The sequence below is a fragment of the Canis lupus genome, chromosome 7 (assembly GCF_011100685.1).
Source record: "Canis lupus familiaris isolate Mischka breed German Shepherd chromosome 7, alternate assembly UU_Cfam_GSD_1.0, whole genome shotgun sequence".
Lineage (NCBI taxonomy): Eukaryota > Metazoa > Chordata > Mammalia > Carnivora > Canidae > Canis > Canis lupus.
This window is the reverse complement of record NC_049228.1, coordinates 31,978,750-31,998,714: the sequence shown is the minus strand read 5'-3', so window position 1 is coordinate 31,998,714 and position 19,965 is coordinate 31,978,750. Positions and strand designations below refer to the sequence as shown.

At 41.9% G+C, this 19,965-nt stretch overlaps 1 protein-coding gene across 2 annotated transcripts in view; it reads left to right on the top strand.

The window, feature by feature from the left end:
- The window catches only part of GREM2 (gremlin 2, DAN family BMP antagonist), a 109,658-nt gene extending 91,859 nt beyond the window's left edge, over window positions 1-17,799 (top strand). For both annotated transcript variants that reach the window (XM_038542670.1, XM_038542669.1), the window contains one exon: window positions 17,208-17,799. In XM_038542670.1, coding sequence (XP_038398598.1) covers window positions 17,209-17,715 — 507 coding nt within the window. In that variant the 5' untranslated portion in view covers window position 17,208 and the 3' untranslated portion in view covers window positions 17,716-17,799. The remainder of the gene's footprint in view (window positions 1-17,207) is intronic.
- The last annotated feature ends 2,166 nt before the right edge of the window (window positions 17,800-19,965 follow it).

The window sequence follows — 19,965 nt, the reverse complement described above, 5'->3', positions numbered from 1 at the left end:
TTGTAACAGAAAGCTCATGTACACAAACCAGAATCATTAGCAAGCCTTGTTAAAATGATTGTTGGACCCCTAAAACATCCCATCTCCTCTCCAAAGTTTCTGATTCAGTAGATCTGGAGGGTGGAGGTGAAGGGCAAGTTCTAAAACATTCCCAGGTGATATAGATGTTATTAATCAGGGAATCACACTCTAAGATCAAAATTTATCCATAATTAATTGTGAAAAGAAGAAAAAGGCCCTAATAGAAAGAAAATAGGGGGAAATTTTATTCATAACTTCAATAATTAGTCTACTAACCTGTTATTGAGTTATCCAGATAAGTCATTTTTTGTATTTTATATGTATTTTAATATATAAGGATCTTGTCTCATTTGATGTCAAGGCTCCTTTTATTACTAGATATTTATTAAACACACATATAGATGTTTCATACTGATATTTACATGTTTCCTTTACTCTTCACCAGCAAATTCTTCTCCTGTATTTATTTAAAGACAACCTTCCCCAAATAATGTTTGCCTCTCACTATTCCCTTATATTAGAATTTCAGTATTTTCTATTACACTTTCAATCACGTGACATGGTAAACTGAGAAAATAGACAACCAATCAAAGGTCATTCTTCTGCTTCTGCTCAGAAGTAGCAGAATAGCTTCTGCTCTGGAGTAGCCCTGTCTCTTCTGTAGGTTCTTTGGAAGGAGTTCTGAACTGTTTCCATGTTCATTCTCATTAGGACCTGCAGCAGCTACCAAAGACACTTGACTTCCTAAACAAATACTCAAACCCATTAAATCTTAGAATCCAAAGATCTCTTTGTGATAAAGTAATGTTATTTCTGGAGAACTATGTTAATGTGATATTCCAAAATTCACATACATAGGTATTTATAGCAGTATTACTTTAAAAGTTGAAAAGTTGGACACCACCTAAATGGAAGAATAATAAAGTACATTGAAAACACATATGTGTTAGAAGATTATATAGTCATTGAATTTATTTATATTTCTCCTTAATGTTTCCCAAATTCTCCAAATTTTCTACAAATAGCAAACAATTTCTGCAACCAAGTGAAATTATTTTTGAGAAAAATGGTTGATTTTTACTGATTTAGATTTTAACTGGACACAGAATTTTGTTCAAAAAATAATTTTTATATCAATTTCTCTGTTGTATTTTAAATTAAGACAAAATTCACATACCATAAAATTAGCCATTTTAAAGTGCACCATTTTGGGATGCCTGGATGGCTCAGCAGTTGAGCGTCTGCCTTTGGCTCAGGGCGTGATCCTGGAGTCCCAAGATCGAGTCCCACATCAGGCTCCCTGCCTGGAGCCTGCTTCTCCTCCGTCTCCCGATGTCTCTGCCTCTCTCTCTCTGTGTGTGTTTGTGTCTCGTGAATAAATAAATAAAATCTTAAAAAAAAATAAAGTGCACAATTCAATGACATTCTAGTATTCACAAACTTGTGCAACCATAAGCTCAATCTAGTTTCAAAACATTTTCACTACCCCAAAAAGAAATCTTGTGCCCATTAATCAATAGTTCTTCATTTCCCACTCCACTCCAGCCTCTGGAAATTACCAATCTGTGCTCTGTCTCTATGGATTTATGTATTCTGGACAACATTCACTTTTTATAGAGTGATAGTTTTTATCTTTTAAAAAATGTACACATTCAGTAAGAATATTTGGCTCTGCTCTACCTGCTTGTTGGCCTTCGCCTGATCTGGAGTAGCCAGGCGAGGCTTAACTGTGTCTCCCACATGGCAGCCCCTCATATACTGACTGCAGCTCTGAGGGATCACTCTCCCTCATCACCCAACACTACCATATCCAGTGCCTCTACCAAATACCTATGATTTTCTTCATATTAAATATACAGATTTATGTGGCCCCTTTCACCATAGTTACTGCTATGGTTTCTCTTTATCTCTTTAAGCTCCCACTCTATATGTGTTGCCTGAAAGAGCCCCAGACTCATGGGAAAGTGGAAGGAGAGAAGGGGAGGCAGGTCATGAGAATCAGACAAGTTGATCTTTGTGCAGGCCTGAGTGTATGTGACTGCCAGCCTCCACTACACCTGAGTCGCAGTGGCCAGGTTCCTGTGCAGATCCTCTCCCCTGGGCCCCACGCAGGGATTTCTCTCAACATTGAGATCTGTGGAGCTGCAGAAGCTGCAGCACACAGGCTTGAGAAGAAAGACATCCTAAGTGGAAACATACATCACAATTAATTGCAAATCATCTCCCTCACATCTTCCTGTCACAAACCATGAAAGAAGTCCTCTACTCTAAACATGGGGAAATTGCTCACAGAAAGAAGAGATGTTAGATCTAAATTTCAATTAACTTTAACACTGATTGCTATGTACCACTGGATTAGTCTCTGGTCCTTATTAATGAGGATATAATTAATGAAGTTTGCCCTGGGCACTGGACCAGAGCCCAGATAATTTTATTTTAGACAAGTAATTTAGGCTGTGTTTTTTAGAATATGGAATGATTATTATAAATGCCATTTCTCAGGTTCTAGCCCAAATCTTGGGAATCAGAACTCCTGAAGTATGTGGTCCTGGGATCTGCATTTTGAACAAGTCCCCACATGTGTCTCATTTATAATGAAGTCTGAGGACCACTTATTAAAGAAAAAGAGTCCTATATTGAATTTGTATTGAATGCAAATAGTAGATATTGTTATAGAACTTTCTCTAAAGAAAAATGTGCCAATCCTTGTGTTTGGAAACAATATACTAGAAAATATATGATAAGCTTGGCTTAAGGTATAACTGGCTCTATTTGATGTTAACAAGAAACATTCCCTAGAATTACTTCAAAAGTTCAGTAAAGGCCCTTTTTATTTATATTATTTATAATTAGGCTGATCCAAGGAAAGATCTAAACAGAGTTATAAAAAGCAGAATGGACACCAAACATATCATGAGCACATGTGCACTTAGTAAATATTTGCTGCATGAATGGTACACTATAGTTACTTTATTTCCCAAATAAAAGGCAAAGGACTGATTCCTAATCTTTCAGGTTTTCTTTTTCTCAAATATCAGTTGTATTCTGGCTGTTTGAATATGAGCAATTATGACATAATTTAGATTTAAATAATTCTCTAAAATATTAGATCTTTGTTCATTTATTCAATAAATATTTATTGGTCATTTTTCTTTTTTTCTTTTTTAAAAAATTTTATTTATTTATTCATGAGAGACACACAGAGAGAGGGAGAGAGAGGCAGAGACACAGGCAGAGGGAGAAGCAGGCTCCATGGAGGGAGCCTGATGCGGGATTCGATCCCAGGTCTCCAGTATGACGCCCTGGGCCGAAGGCGGTGCTAAACTGCTGAGCCACCTGGCCTGCCCCAATTGGTCATTTCAATATGCTGGGACCTGGGCTAAGTTTCAGAGATATGGTAGTGAACAAAAAAGACTTGATCTCTACATTGATGGAGTTTTCCATTGAAGAGGACTAGAAGCTTAGGTGTTTGGAGGAAGATAATTATTTGAAAATCCAGGGCAATCTCAGAAAGAGTATTGGGAACTTCAAGCCCAGGCATCAGGTTGGCACTTGCTTCATTTTGCTCAGCTTTCCAGGGTGATATTGCTTGGGTTTCTGAGGTTGTGGTTCAGAAAGTACTTTCTGTCCTTTCCAATTGGTCCTTTGACTTCACTTAGAGTAAGTTGTTAAATATTTGGAAGGCTAGATGATTACAGTTTACCAACAACATTTCAAAGTACGAAAATCAGAATCCATTACATATTATCTTCACCTTCTCTCCTCTACAATCTTGCTCTCACCCCACTATGTCTCTAAAACTCCCCAGCCCAAAACTGGTGGACCATCGATCCAGTGATTACATGATCACGTGTCAGTGTTCCCTCATCTGACTTCTCACAGCCTGGCTATCCCTGCCTTCCCTTGGCCTCCTTTGTAGGTTTCCTTTTCCTCAGTTCCTGGAAGAGCTTATGATCCCAGAGTTCCACCTACCACCCACTTCTCCTCTTGCTCAACCCATGAGTGATCTAATCATCCCCGCATAATGACATCCCTTCAAATCAACCCTGTGAAGCCCATCTTGGACTAGACAGCTTTCCTGTGCTTGGAGACTTCCCTGACCCCACCAGCCAGCTCTTCCTCTCATGTTCTTGGTCATGGAGAGCTAGCCTGGTCCCCAGCTTCCTGTTGTCTGAGGCAGATACCCAGGTTTTCCAATGTCCCTCATCTCATAGCCATTCAATTACTTTCAACATGTTAAAGCTCAAGTATCTAAAATGTTTCCTTCTGTTCTATTCCAATTGCCCCTTAGTTACATCCCACATTGTTTCCTCCATGGATTACTCCAACAACTAACTAGTCTCCTACTTGACAGTTAATGCAACTTTTTGTTCATTTATCTTGTTCCTGACATGAAATCGATGTCTTATTCATCTTTGTATCCCATCACCTAAGAAGGTGCATAGAACACCTTCTATGGTGGAATGAATGAATAAACCAATTAATGCTTACAGTATAAGTACTGCCTGTTTTAGGTGTATAGAGACAGGTTTGGTCACTGGATATTAGTATTCATTTTAAGTACATTTGTGATACTTTCTTTTTTAAATTTTTTTTTACTTTTTCCATGACTCCATGTCCATTGGCATAAGTCTCCTGGTTGTCTCTGATTGTGTTTGTTTTTTTTGGTCAAGAGCCTTGAATTTACCCTTTAATTTGTCTGAATTCAGCATCAGTTGTCAATAGGAGCTAACATGAAAAAGGCAGGGTGCCTAAGACTTAATACCAACCAAACCAGACTTCTTGTTTTAATTAAATTACTTAATATGGGACTTTCCAGGCCTCTATGGACCCATTAGCCAACAGTGTTTTGAAAACCTGTCAGAAAAGAGAGGTTGCAGAATTTGGGAGACATGAGTCCATGACTAGGACAGAAACAAAGTCAGAGCTTTCTTCATAACATTTACTTGGGGACATAAACTTTTTATGTATCAGAGAATTCGAGGATGAATTATTATTCTTGCCTGGTATTGTTAACACAATTTTCACGGTTAGAAATAGTAATATAATAATATACTTAGTGTACTAGTCTATAAACATTTTTAGTTCTAAATCTATATAACCTCTCACAAACTCTTTCACTGACATATAAATTGCAGCAAATATCATTTAAAGAATATTGCAACACTGATGTTTTAAAATGATGATGGTTAAAATACTCTTTTTAATGTCTCCAAAGGAATCTAAATACCATAATAGCTAAATACAATAGCTATATTTTATGCCTATTATTATACATTTAAAAAAATAGTTGTAGATGCACTTCCTGTAAGGAAATTTGACATTATTTTTTCCTTGAATTCATATTTCTCTCTAGTTCTCCCCATAGATTTATCCTATGATGACAGGTTTTGGGTTTGAAAGGCTTTTTTCTTTTTAAAGATTTTATTTATTTGTTTGTTTATTTTTGAGAGAGTGGGAGAGGGAGAGGGGAGGGCAGTGGGGAAGAGGGGAAGGAAAGGGAGAGAATCTCAAGCAGATGCCAGGCTGAACTCAGAGCCCAGGGTGGGGCTCAATCTTACCACTCTGAGCTCAAGACCTGAGGCATAACCGAGAGTCTGACCTTTAACAAACTGTGCCAGTCAGATGCCCTATCCCTTCTTATATTCTTAATTAAAAAAAAGCTTGTCGATTTAAATTTTTTGAGATTCTCTCCCTCTACTTACTCCTCCCCCTCTACCCACCCCTCAACATGTGCAGGTGCGCTCTCTCTTTAAAATAAAATAAAATAAATAAATAAATAAATAAATAAATACTTAAAAAAAAAAAGATTTTCAAATCCAAAACCTCTAAAGTTAAGATCGAGAGAAGAAAGGGCACCTAAGTGATTAGTCAGTCTCCTTCTCTTTCCTCCTCTCCCTGCCCTTCCCTCCACACTTGCATGCACATGCTCCCATGTTCTCTCTAAAATAAATAAAGAAAAATCACAAATTTAAGAACTGATTATTAAATGCAAAAAAGGTAAATTTTAATTATTTACCTCTCTTTAAAAGATGCTTCATACATGGAGATTTACTGTTGTTGTTTATATTTTCATGAATAAATAGTAGTTATTGCCAGAAAGAAACAAGATTCGGCAGAAAGTCTCTACCATATACTGTATGTGTGGGTATGTGTATGATTATATTTTATATATAATATATACTAAGTAAATATGTTCACAAAAATAGGCTGTAACAGAAATGTGTTTCCTAATAGCAATGTCTCAATTTCTTAAAACTTTTCAGACTTACTTGCATGTAAGTAATCACATAATGCTCATCATCAAAAAATTATTTTGGGTGATATATATCACCTGACAATTTAAATCTTCCTTCAATGTTGGTTTAAGATTTTAAAAAAATTTTATTTACTTGTCTGACAGAGAGAGAGAGACATCAAGAGAGAGCAGGAGCATGGGGGAGAGGGAGAAGAGGCTCCTTGCTGAGCTGGGAGCCCAATGTGGGGCTTAATCCCAGGACCCTGGGCACATGACCTGAGCTGAATGCAGACATTTAACCAACTGAGCTACCCAAGTGCCTCTTCAGTGTAGATTTAAAGCAAATTATTGGGAACAATCTGACATGAAAAAGAATTTATTAAGGTGACTTTTACCTTTTTAGTGAGAGTTCTAATATTTAAAATTGTCCTTTCATTTGATGCTCTGGAACCTTTCTTTTTTTTTTTTTTAATTTTTATTTTATTTATGATAGTCACACAGAGAGAGAGAGAGAGAGAGGCAGAGACACAGGCAGAGGGAGAAGCAGGCTCCATGCACCGGGAGCCTGATGTGGGATTCGATCCGGGTCTCCAGGATCACGCCCTGGGCCAAAGGCAGGCGCCAAACCGCTGCGCCACCCAGGGATCCCTGGAACCTTTCTTATACTCCAGGCAAGACAGCCACAGTAGAAGTACATGTGGATGACAGCCTGTCCCTTCCTTTTATCAAGTGGAGGAAGGGATACTGTTAGAGGCAGGGAGGGAGAACTTGTCTGGCCTGTTGCAGACAACTTTAGCATAAAGACAACTTCTTCGGCAGATCTCTTAGAAGGAAGAAATGGAGGCTGAGGATATTAACGTTGCTTTCACTAAAACCATCCTTGCTACCCCTTGGAAAGACTTTCTTTAACCCCCATGACTGTACCAAATACCAGTTGGAAGATGACAGATGACAAGAACACTAGGTCAGCGGCAGAAAGAACAAAGAGAGGTGGACAACAGTTTGAAATAGAAGGACAGTAGGACCTGCAAAAATATTACTACTGAATCATAGGCACCAGTCTATTAGGTTGTAAAAAAAAAAAAAATTACTCCACTTTAATAGTTAGGTTGACATCTGATTTTGATAACTTGATATATATTAAATCATTATGATTAAAGACTTGCATAAAAGTATAATTGCTACTGAAAAGTTAATCCAGTCTCAAGTTCTTCTTTATAGTTTTTAAAAATAAAAACATTCACATTTATACTGGTGTAGCTAGAACCCATGTAATCATTCACTCTTTCATTCATTCATAAGTATTTAAAACTATTCTGTAGACTGACCACAAGTCACTATGGAAACAAAGATTAAATATCACATCTTCTAAAAGAATAAATAAATAAATATCATGTCTTCCAATAACGTGCAATCCAGTGAGGGAAATGTGCAGCCAATAGCCACACAGTGGCCTGTTCATTGTGATGAGGCAGGTATGATTATGGCAGAAATGAAGAACACAGGAAGCACAGATGCCGTCGCAAAGGAAGTGGAATTTGAATTGAAACTTAAATACCCACCAGTTGTCAGAGAAACAGTATTTCAGGCAAAAGAAATAACTGCAAATGTTTGCAGGTGGAAAATAACCTTGCATGTGGTAGGACACATAGTTTTGTGTGTTTCAAGTGTAATGTGATATTGTGAGGGGATAACATGATGAGACTAGAGGGGAAAAGATCACAGGTTTACCCACTGTGCCAAAGACTGAACTTGTTTGTGATGGGAAATCTGAAAAGGGAAGACTGAAAGGGATAAGATAGACTGCTCTGCATGCTAGGATGTTCACTCGGATAAGAGCCTAGAAGGTGGATGTGAGTGTGAATCTGGAGGCAGGGAGGCGAGTGAGGAGCCTGGTGTAATATTCAGGTGATGAGGACCCAAATATAACAGTGGAGTTTGACAGTGAGGCAAGAAAGGCAATAAGGTCTTTTTAATGGATTTAATATGTGAGAAAATAAGTTTGGATATTCTCCATACCCAAATAAAAGTGATTTAAATATTGAAGGGTTTTTTAACTGACATCATTGAAGTCCAGAGATAATGCAGTTATAAGGTTGGCTAATTCAATGGCTTACCAATATAATCAAGAATCCAGCAGCTTTCCATTTTGTGCTTTATATTATAAAGGTTTGACTTTCATCCCCTGCTGTACCTTCCTGGTGGCTGCTGTAGCCTCAATCACCAGATCCTTGTACAAACAAACCCAGACCAGAACAATAACTTCTTCTGGCATCTCTTTTTATCAGAGAGTAAAAATCTTTCTCAGGGGGCTATTTCTTACATCTTTTAGTCCCTGACTTGAACCTATCAACTCTGTACTCCATGGTATGTAGACGTGCCCATGAAGAACCTGGACACCAGTACCTAACCAATGTTGTGCTCCTGTTAGCAAGAAGAATGAGGACGTTGGCTCTCAGGTAGTAAATCAAATAGGGCCTGCCCTCACTCTCAGCTCTCTGACCTGGGGAGAAAGAATAAACGTTGTGCTCTTCACTGAGATAGTTACTTTCAGAAGAGGAGCTGAGTGAGAAAATAGGATGAGATTTGGAACATATAAAATTTGGGGTGCCTATAGGGAATGTTTGCCAGGCAGTTGGGTATAGAGTCTGAGAGTCAGGAGCAGTTAGCAGCCGGTGGCTGAAGTCTTGATGCAAATGAAATTCTAAGTAGGAATGTGGAGAAGGAGAAAACAGGGTTATGGAAAAATCCTTGGGGAACACTAACCTCTAAAAGGAAGCCAGAGAAAGAAAAATCAGTAAAAGATATCAAAAGATTAAAGAAAAATAATAAAAATACTTTTGTCATGAATTCCAGAGGAAGTGAAAGGACATACACAGCTTTATCAGGCTTTACCACATGCAATGTCCCATTGCTATGCACTGTCACACAAGTGAAATAAAGTAGCGTGGGGTAGAGTGTGTTGGTGGGGTGCATGGGCAGGATGCTTCTGATTTTACTCACGCATTTTAGACAGGCCCTTCTAATTTTTATGTATACATAGACAGAAAAATCTACACCCTGCTGTCAGAGAACTGGAAGCCTTTTGTTTTAGAAGCTCACCCTGAACACACAAGGCTGTCCTAGGAAGACATGAGAAAAGAGGTTGAGTAGGACAGAATCATTGAAGTATGACTGGCCCCCCGAGCCACAGCCTAAAATCTTCATCTGAAAATAATAATAATAATAATAATGATAATAATTAATAATAATAAAAGTTCTGCCTAATGGCTGCAAGAACAATATCACTGGCTACAAAATCCTTAATGGATCGCTCATAATTTCTTCCTTCCTTTCAAATAAAACTCGTAACTCTTTTCACTCAGAGAGGACTCGGACTATTACTAGATCTCAGTGCCACCTTCCTCATAACAGCAACATGGAAAGGGGGTGGGAAGTGCCATTAACATCATTTTACAGAGGAGAACCCAGGGAAGCTCAGTAGTGAGTCACACAGTGTCACGAGATGGGCAGCTCCAGTCCCAGAAACCATGTTCTCACTCCCATTCCCAAGTGGCTCTGCTCTTGAGAAAAGCAACCATGTGTGTATAATCTTACAGCATTCAGAGAACTTTCCCATCCATTTTCTTATTTAACTTAATGCTTTGCTGCCATCTTGCCTCGGCGTTACACATCCTAGATTGAGTTTATCCCAACAATTGTTTCAAAGATTAAGAACTCTGATTGCAAATTCCTAAATGATACACTTGCTATCCAGAAGTCAAAGCAAGTAATGATAGTATCATTTCTTCTTTGGTCGAAAACCTTTTTTCAAAACATAATGTAATTTTTCCAGATGAAATTAAACTTCTCCTGGAACAAAATGATAGTCAATGTTCCACTCAGGCAATGTCACTTGGAAAAGTAAATGAATCCATTTGGATTTCAAAGTTCTGAGTCATATGGGATGCCCTGATCATTCTGCTTTGAAATTGCAAGCCACTTCCTATTCTTCTCATGATAGTTCAGAAGATTTATAGTTAGTACTTTTTGTTTTTCCTTTACTAATATTTTAACTAGAAAAGTTAAAATATACTTATAGTATAAGTTATACTTATAACAAGTATGACAATTTACTTATAAGAAGTTGCTATTACTCCCTTTCAGTATTTGAGCTTGGTGATCAACTCCCTTGTAATCAGAAGGATGCAAATTAAAATAACAATGTGATGCCATTTCAAATTTTTCAGATAGGCAAAACATAATAAATCTGGTAACACCAAGTGTTAGCAAGTGTGTGCAGCAGCAGGGACTCACATATTACTCAGGGGAGAGAATACTGGTACAAGTACTTGGAAAGTAACTGCGCAAAACTTAGTCACACTCAAGTTGTACATATCCTGTGACCCAGCATTTCCACTTCTCAGTGTGTCCTTTAGTATAACTCTAACAGATAGGTGTAAATAAACAGAGAACTGTTCAGTACAAAGTGCTGATTAACAGTGACAAAGTAGAAGCAACTTCGCTGTCACTCAGTAAGGTGAATATATAAATTGTGCTTTAGGATTTAGCAGTGGAGATGAACAGACTTCTTCTAAAAACATATCCATGTGTAAAATCTCAAACACCTATTGTTGAATTTAAAAGTTGCTCAAAAAATAAAATAAAATAAAAGTCGCTTAAAGGTGTAGCATTATACATATGTGAGGGTCAAATGTGTGCACACAAACATGCCCTCATATGCAAAATATGTAAACCAGTAAACATGGAAAAGCACTACAGGAATGACACCAACTTCAGGATGCTGGTTATCTCCGTCAGAGTAGAAGGATAGGAGAACAAAACTTTACCTTTTCCTATATTGCTTTATTTCTTTCCAAATGGAAAGAGATTGCAAAATAAAGATAGGAAATATTAATATTGTTTTCATCTTGGTGGTGGGCGGACAGGGTTTATTATATGTTCTAGCTTGCTCTATGTTTGAAATGTCTCATAGTTAGGAATTTTAAAATTCAAACTCACTTTTCTAGCAAAAGAGCACAAAGGTAAAGGGAAAACAGTGACCAAATTAGAGAGGAAAAATTAGGAACAGGATTTGGCAAAATTTCTCTGTGAAAGACCAGATTAAATATTTTTAACTTAGTGAGCTGTGTCTCTGTCCCCACTAGTCTGTCTTTGTAACACAAAAGCAGCCATAAAGAAAATGTAGCTGAATAGCCATGGCTGCGTTCAGTATCACCGTATCTACAGAAACAGACCACAGGTTGGGGTTCGGCCCATGGGCCACAGGGTGCTGCAGGTTCCAGCTGCTGAAAGTAAGTAGCTTCAGCAGACACTTGATTTGGGGCTAAGAGAATGATCCCAGAGCCAAGGAGCGCCTACCTCTAGTTGGAGAGCTCCCCCACAGCCTCCCAAACTAAGAATCCATGTCACAGATGAAGTACCTTTGGCTGTTGAGGTTCTAGTAATAAAACTCACAAAAATAATCTTTGAATTCTCGCAGTGTCGAGGGTTTTATTTGGAGTTTGCTGTTGGATTTAGATTTTTGTTTCCACTTGGGCCGTGAGAGCAAGTTCATCTGAGATGTGCCTGCCCACATTCAGCCTTGGCTGCTTCCCTTCAACCTGCCAAGGATGTCTAGAATTCTTAACTTAAGTCACAGAAAATGTTTGAGCCTCATCCCATTCACCATTCATGCACAGCCCTGTACTGCCTTGACCTGACCTCTAAAACTCAACAAGGTCACTCAGGGAGTAAGTTAATCAGCTGAGCTGAATACTTGGCCGTTGGTCACTTACACCTTTTGGCAGGGAGGATTCAGCACTGCCACAGCCTTTCCTAGAAATGAGGAAGCATCAGTGCTCAAGCTCCAATTGTGGAACCCCTTGACATCTAGAATAGGCTGACGGAAGGGGCCAGTTATTCCTTAGCTGCCTAGATACTATCCTGGCCTGTGCCGCCCTCGTTCTGACACCAAGAAAGGCCAGGCCTCAGGGCATTACAGGAAAGTGCTTTTGCTTCCTCTCTCTCTCCACAACCCACTTTGACCAACCCAGACTGCTTAGCATATCAGCATTTACGGGCCTGGCACCCCTTGCAAATTTACAACATTGTCAGCCCACAAGGATGGTTAATAAAACCAAAAAGACTTATTTACAAGTTTCTTCTGAGACAAGACAAACACAAGATGTGAGGATAAAATGAAGGATGTTCGTGCTGTGGTACCAGTGGTTATGGCAACATTTCTGAGACGTTAATTGTATGCAAACCATTTCTCTGAGTAGCAAAGTGATTCAAGGCAAAGCAGGACCCTGAGTGCTAAATTCAGGTCCTGGTGGGGCCACTGACATGTGTGTGCAACTGTGTGTGAAATAGTTAGTGAACTGAAGAAAGGGACATGTGTGTTCTCTCCCCTGAGGAACCCCACACACCCCAGTGCCAGTGGAGGATATACCGTGAGCAAAAACTGGCTCGGTTGCTTTAGTGCCCTTGTGCGAAAAGGATACAGTCACTGCAGCAAAATACCTCTTTTCCTACTTACCTGTCCTGACATTGAAGTTCCAGATCCTTGGCAATCTTCCTGTTGCTACGAGCGAAGGAGTAAAGAAACGAGTTGGAAGGAAGGAAAGAGAAGAGCGGGGGTTGGTCTGTCACTTCACTATCTTCAGCCTCTTTTCCTGGTCTTGAAAATGGGAGGTTTGCTTTCCTTCGTAGGTTCTTGTGAAGCATAACTTCGAAGGGTGATCGCCAGATGTTTTGAAAATGTTTCAAAGCGTTCGAAGAATGCATGTTGTTAATCATCACATCTAATACTGTGACTCTAAGAGTTTTTGCCCTAAATTGATCGGAACATGTTTTAGTTCTGTTCTCCCTGACAACAGCTAGGACCTGTTGAGTGAAAGCATGCATTTTTGGGCCCATCAAAGATGCATGTGAAGCTATTCCTGGAACTAGGGGTTGAAGACCAGGCTGACTCTGTAAATCTTTCCTGGCTGGGACTTAGAAACTTTTGGTTGTATTTACTCAGATTGTTAATAATTTTGGAAATTATTAAAATGGAACCAACATACTTTCTTTTTAAGAGACTACTGAGATCACAAATCATTCTGCAAATATAAAAAGCTGTGTAAGTTGAATGAGTCCAATACTCAATGCTTGCCATGAATCTGCTGGAAGTGTGGCCATTTCCATATGACAGTTCATGTGTGGAACTAAGGAGGCATGAGGAAAGTTCTTTAAAAATTCGGCCTCAAAATTTCAGTAATTGTATTGCTTTAAAAATCATTACAAAAAAAAAAAGAAGAAGAAAGAAAGAAAGAAAGAAAGAAAGAAAGAAAGAAAGAAAGAAAGAAGAAAGAAAGAAAGAAAGAAAGAAAGAAAGAAAGAAAGAAGAAAGAAAGAAAGAGAAAGAAAGAAAAAAAGAGAAAATCTGTCCGCTTTTCCCCTCTCTGCTCTCAATGTTTTCACTTCCTTTGCCTCTTGTCATTACATTTACCTAACTCTGCACTCCAGGCGGGGTCACTGCCTGAAAGAATCCTGTTGGAGTTTAGCTGTCATTTCCTGGGCCTCTCCGGTTCCCTGTCCAGGAGGAACTGCTGCTCTTTCCTTGTGTTCCCACTACCCCTGGGGCACTGGCCCATGGAATTCACCCAAAGCAGTTCTTTAAAATACGGAACTCAAACTCCACCTCAACTCTACTGATTCAGAATGTTTTGGGGGTGGAGCTAAGGAATCTACATTCTAAAGCATCCCAGTGATTCAGATGTTCTTGGTCCCAGGATCACTGCCGCGAGAACCTATGCCATCACGCCTTTAGAGCTATGACACTGTCATCTCCATGCCTTTCTCTAACTTCTGAATTATAAGTTCATTGACAGCACCAAAATGCCTGGTATTCGAATTTCCTTCAACACATACTTATTGAGTACCTACTATGTACCAGGCACTGTTCTGAGTGCAGGACATGCAATAACGGATAAACAGGTGGTCCTTCTCAGACCTTATGTTCCAGTTGGGGAAGTCAGACAATGCAAAAATCAGTAAGATTATTCAATACTATCTCATAAGATGCTAAGGGCCACGGAGAAAAATAAAGCAGGGACAAAGGAGGCAATGACTGCCAGCTCTGTGGCGAAGTTACCCGTTAAGGCCTAAGGAGGCAAAAACTGAGCAAAGACTTGAAGACTGTGGTAGAAGACCATGTAGATATCTGAGGGAAAGGCAAACATAAGTCCCTAGAGCAGAAAAATGCCACCTACATTCTGGAAACAGAAATATTGTCAGGTTGCTGGAACAGAGTGAGCAAGTAGGAAAGTGTAGTTGAGGAGGCCCATGAGATGAGAATGGGGAGAGCAGATCTTGTCAGGGCTCATCTGACACTGGAAGAACTTTTCTCTTTGTCTCTGAGGATGGTACTGGAATTCACAAGGCTTACCACAGAGTTTGTTTCAGAATAAATACTTAACAAACTCGATAAATGAAGGAATTCTCAGCTATGTGATTTGTAAGTCTCTTGTAGTTTACATTTAGACCAATAAGAATGACATACAGAAATATTTTAGCATAGATATTTTAACATAACTTTTTTAAAGATTTTATTTATTGGGAGCACCTGGGTGGCTCAGTGGTTGAGCATCTGCCTTTGGCTCACGTCCTGATCCCAGGGTTCTAGGATCAAGTACTGCATCAGGCTATCTGGAGGGAGCCTGCTTCTCCCTCTGCCTGTGTCTCTGTCTCTCTCTGTGTGTCTCTCTTGAATAAATAAATAAATGTCTTTAAAAAAATGAAGATTTTTTTATTTGTTTGAGAGAGAGTGAGTGAGAAAAAGAGCATGGGCAAGGGCAGAGGAAGAAGCAGCCTCTCCTCTGAGTAGGGAGCCTAATGCGGGGCTCTATCCCAGGAGCCTAGGATCATGACCTGAGCCAAAGGCAGACGCCTCACCTACTGAGCCACCCAGGTGCCCCTTAACACAAATATTTTTAACAACAAGAAAACTATACTCACCTGGAGCCAGGGTGCATGGAGCCAGGATTCAAATATATCACATGCTTCGCATATGATCTTGGTAAGTTGTGAAGCCCCTCCATGCCTCAGCTTCCTAATCCATGAAACAGGAGAAATAATGATACCTATTTCATAGAATTTTGATGTTTACACATGAAAGGAAACTGTAAGAAGGATTGGATTGAACACAAATATTAACTGTTATTATTAGCAAAAATATATGTAAGACACTGATTATAGTTCAGGGGATTAATATATCTAATATTAAATTTTAGTCATTATGTTTATGCCTGTGATAATGTAATTAATATGCATTATAGAACTATATAATGTTTTATACATATGTGTATATATATATATTTAATTTCTACATGCCATTTTGGGGGTACACATTAAAGGAATGAGAGTCTTATGCAGTTCTACAGGTGGTAAAATATCTGCAGCTCTACAGAGAGGCAATGAATAAGTGTGAATGTGATGGTGAGGATGACAAGGATAATGAAGGAGCTACAGTTGTCCGGACATAAGGATCATCCCTGCTGAGGGGTATTGTTGTCCCTTAAGGGTATTAACAGAAATATAACAATGGAAATGGAAACTGTGAATTAAACTTCAAAGAAGTCCATCTTTCAGTCAGACTTGCCTTGCTTCCTACATGACATGGTTCAAAGTCAGTTTCTCCCTCACTTCCACCCCTGCACCCTTGTGTCACAAGCCCTACTACACAGACAGAAGAAATAATCTATTCATGTGGGTTACCACTGCATTGTCTAAGGTGGTTTAAAGACAGCCTTGGAAATTTCTTAATTCACAACTGGGAAGTGGTTTCCACTACAAGAATCTAATTCGTGAGTAGCCTGAATTAACTTGACTATCTTTGTGCAGATGTTAGATGCAATTTTTCATTCCTAACAATTAACAGAGGTGTACACATTAGTTTTCCTGGTCTGTGTCCACTCCTCAGTTCATTACTGATTTTTTTTTTTTTTAAGATTTCATTTATTTATTCATGAGAGATGGAGAGAGGCAGAGACAGGCAGAAGGAGAAGCAGGCTCCAAGCAGGGAGCCGGATGTGGGACTCGATCCCAGGACCCCAGGATCAGGACCTGAGCCAAAGGCAGACACTCAACCGCTGAGCCACCCAGGGGTCCCTCAGTACTCATTTTGAAGAAACATGTGACCATGTTCGCTTTTCCTTTGCCTTTTGCCAACATTCCCGATCAGATCCACATCGAGTGGTACTTTTGGTGGCCCCGGAAGGCAGATGCCTGGCTCCTGGACATTTCTTAGTGGTGGTGCAACCTGGGGCAAATCACTAATGCCTGTGTGCCTCCGTTTCCTTCACCGTAAAGTAGGTATAATAACCTCCAACTTAAAGCTGTTTTGAGGATGAAATAAGGTATACATGTAACGAGTATAGGACAGCCCTGCACCTATGAAATGAAAATGCAGTGAAATTTATTAACTATTCTTGGCACTTCAGCAAACGGTCTTGGGCTATTTTTTTCTGGCAACCTTTGCTCCGTAATTCTTCTTTTTTTATTTTTATTTTTTAAACGATTCTATTTATTTATTCATGATAGACACAGAGAGAGAGGCAGAGACACAGGCAGAGGGAGAAGCAGGCTCCAATGCAGGGAGCCCGACGGGGGACTCGATCCCGGGTCTCCGGGATCAGGCCCTGCGCCGAAGGCGGGCGCCAAGCCACTGAGCCACCCGGGGATCCCGAACCGTAATTCTTCTTTAGTTGTTGAACATGCGTTCGTGTTCTAACCGTATTCATATTTACCCCCCTCCGGCCCCGCCTGGCCCCGGGACGTCGTGGGAGCCGCCGCCTGGGGCTCTCCTGCAGCCTGGCCCACCTGCCCGCAGCTCCTCCGGAGGACCCCGGGGGCGCCTGCCACGCGCCTGCGCCTGCACCTGCCCCTGCCCCAGCCACCCCTTCTGACTCTTCTGTCGTTGCAGGATGTTCTGGAAGCTCTCCCTGTCCCTGTGCCTCGTGGCCGTGCTGGTGAAGGTGGCGGAGGCCCGGAAGAACCGGCCGGCGGGCGCCATCCCGTCGCCCTACAAGGACGGCAGCAGCAACCACTCGGAGAGATGGCAGCACCAGATCAAGGAGGTGCTGGCCTCCAGCCAGGAGGCCCTGGTGGTCACCGAGCGCAAGTACCTCAAGAGTGACTGGTGCAAGACGCAGCCGCTGCGGCAGACGGTGAGCGAGGAGGGCTGCCGCAGCCGCACCATCCTCAACCGCTTCTGCTACGGCCAGTGCAACTCCTTCTACATCCCGCGCCACGTCCGCAAGGAGGAGGAGTCCTTCCAGTCGTGCGCCTTCTGCAAGCCCCAGCGCGTGACCTCCGTCCTCGTGGAGCTCGAATGCCCCGGCCTGGACCCTCCCTTCCGACTCAAAAAGATCCAGAAGGTGAAGCAGTGTCGGTGCATGTCCGTGAACCTGAGCGACTCGGACAAGCAGTGAGCACCTGCGGCGGGACTCGGCGCCCCGCGCGCCCGGCCCTGGGGCGCCGCCGCCGTGGTCCCCGTCCTCCGAGCCCTCGCACGCGCCGCCCGCCGGCCCCCTCCGCGGCCAGCGCGTCTCCGGGGGCCCACGGCCGCCCCGGGCACACGCGCGCCGCCCATGGAGCTGCGCCCAAGCGTCCCCGGCCGACCGCGGGCCCTCCTGTGCGCCCCGGACCCGAGGGACGCGGCTGGAGACCCCCCAGCCCGCAGCCAGCCGTCGGCGAGGACCTTCCCGGGGCCGCCCTGCCAAGCCGGCACTGATGTTTCCACCGTGTGGAAAAGCGAGTCTTTCCCCGGCCTCACCCCACACTCCAGCGCCCCTCTGCCGAGAAGTGAAGGGCGCGGCCCTCGCTGCTCTTCCGCTGGGCCCGGGCCCTGCGGCTGGGAGGTGCCCTGGTGGAAGGGGGGCGGCCCTCGCGCCGCTGCGGGGCGCCCCGGACAACGTCCGCGCACAGGGAGGTTCTCTTAACAAACCCGACACCCGAGAAGACGACTTGAGCCGCTGGGATCATGAAATGGGCTTCCTTGGGGACCTTGCTCACAGCAGGCCACACTTCCCCACCCCCAGCCACCACCGCCTCTTCTTCCGCACTCCCCCCCACCCCCCCCACCCCCACCCCCACCCCCATCCGTGGACTCTGATGAACTCTGGTGTGCATGCTATTATCGCTGCGATTAGAATATTATTACACACAAAGGTCTCCATATTAACGCTGGTTTTGTAATTGACCTGTATTGTAAAGAGCTGTTAAAAAGCACTATAGACCTATCCATGTATTGTTTCACGAGTTTGGACTCTGGCTTTGCAGCACCCTTCTGAGTAAGGCTCACAAGGGGTCTCACTCAGAAATAATGCCTGGTCAGCAGTTCACTGTCATGCACCTATTCTTAGATTGGGCAGGGAGACGGCAGGTGATTTTACATTGCGATTTTACAATGACTATTTCACTGAAGGTACTAAAGCATTGCAGCACAATGTAGGAAGTGGGTTGGGATGGATGGGTGTAGGGAGGGGACTCACTGGGAGGTCGTTACCAGGGAACTGAAAAGCCCTATGATATTTAATATGCAAATGTGGTGTGAGAAGGGATACGGTTTGACTGCCATGACACTAAACAAAAAAACAAAAAAAAACATTTCCTGGTAAAAGAAAGAAATATTTAAATATATGAGGAGTCAGGTCACTTTGTGGTGTAGGAGGAAGTAAAAGATAAAATACATAGAATATAAATCTAGTTAAGCTGTCCTACAGCAGCTTCCTTTTCAAAGAATGGACTTTAAAAAAAAAAAAGGATCACACATCAACTTACCTTTCATTTTTATAATGAACTCATTGAGTTTTTCATGTTGTGGTCTCTTGGTATCAGAAAGCTGACATAATTTATTTTCTTGCAAAATTATACTTACTTTGAGTCCCTTTGGTAAATTGCCCACAGAGGCTTCCCTGTGAATAATGTTTATGGAATCTGATAAATGTGAATGAGATGCCATTGGTGGGAATCAGAGCATTTTGAAAACCTTTCATTCGTAATTCCTGAGCACTGGGTGTTAAGCGCTGCTGCCAAGGGCACTCAGCCCATTTCCAGGTGTGTGAGACCCTTTATAAGCTGCTTGGGGAACTGAGGCTTCCTGACAGTAGACAGTGATGGGGGGGGGGGGGGGTCAGGAGAGCAAAGGGTGGCATGTCCCTGAATCCATTTCCTGCCTCCCCACTGCAGGCTTCATTTCTGTCTCTTCTGTAACTCCGTGAGACTTGAGCAGAATGTGCTGTTGTAAAAGGGGGTATGGGTTTTGGAAATGGGTATATATAGCCCTAAATCAGGAGGCAGAACTCAACAGAAATCCCTGAAGCCTGGAATCTTGGAATGGAGAGAAAGAGTGGAGACTGTGTCCAAGTTCAGAATTAATTTTTGCCTTTATCGGGAAGCCTCGAGTCAGACTCCGTGCAGAACACACAGCAGAAAAGCAGTGAAGGAAGGAGGTCCACAGGACTGTACGGGAGGCCAATGGACTCAAAGTAGGGTAGGAGTGAATGGGAGTCTCTGGCTGACTGCAAAGCCAACCCTGTCATTTTATTAACACAGAACCCAAGCAGACAGAGGAAGGATTAAGCTATGAACCACAGAATACAAACATGAGCACACTCTCTTTGAACCCAATTATGGGTGTAGCAATGGAAGCAATATGATATGCTGCAGTGTGAAGCTCC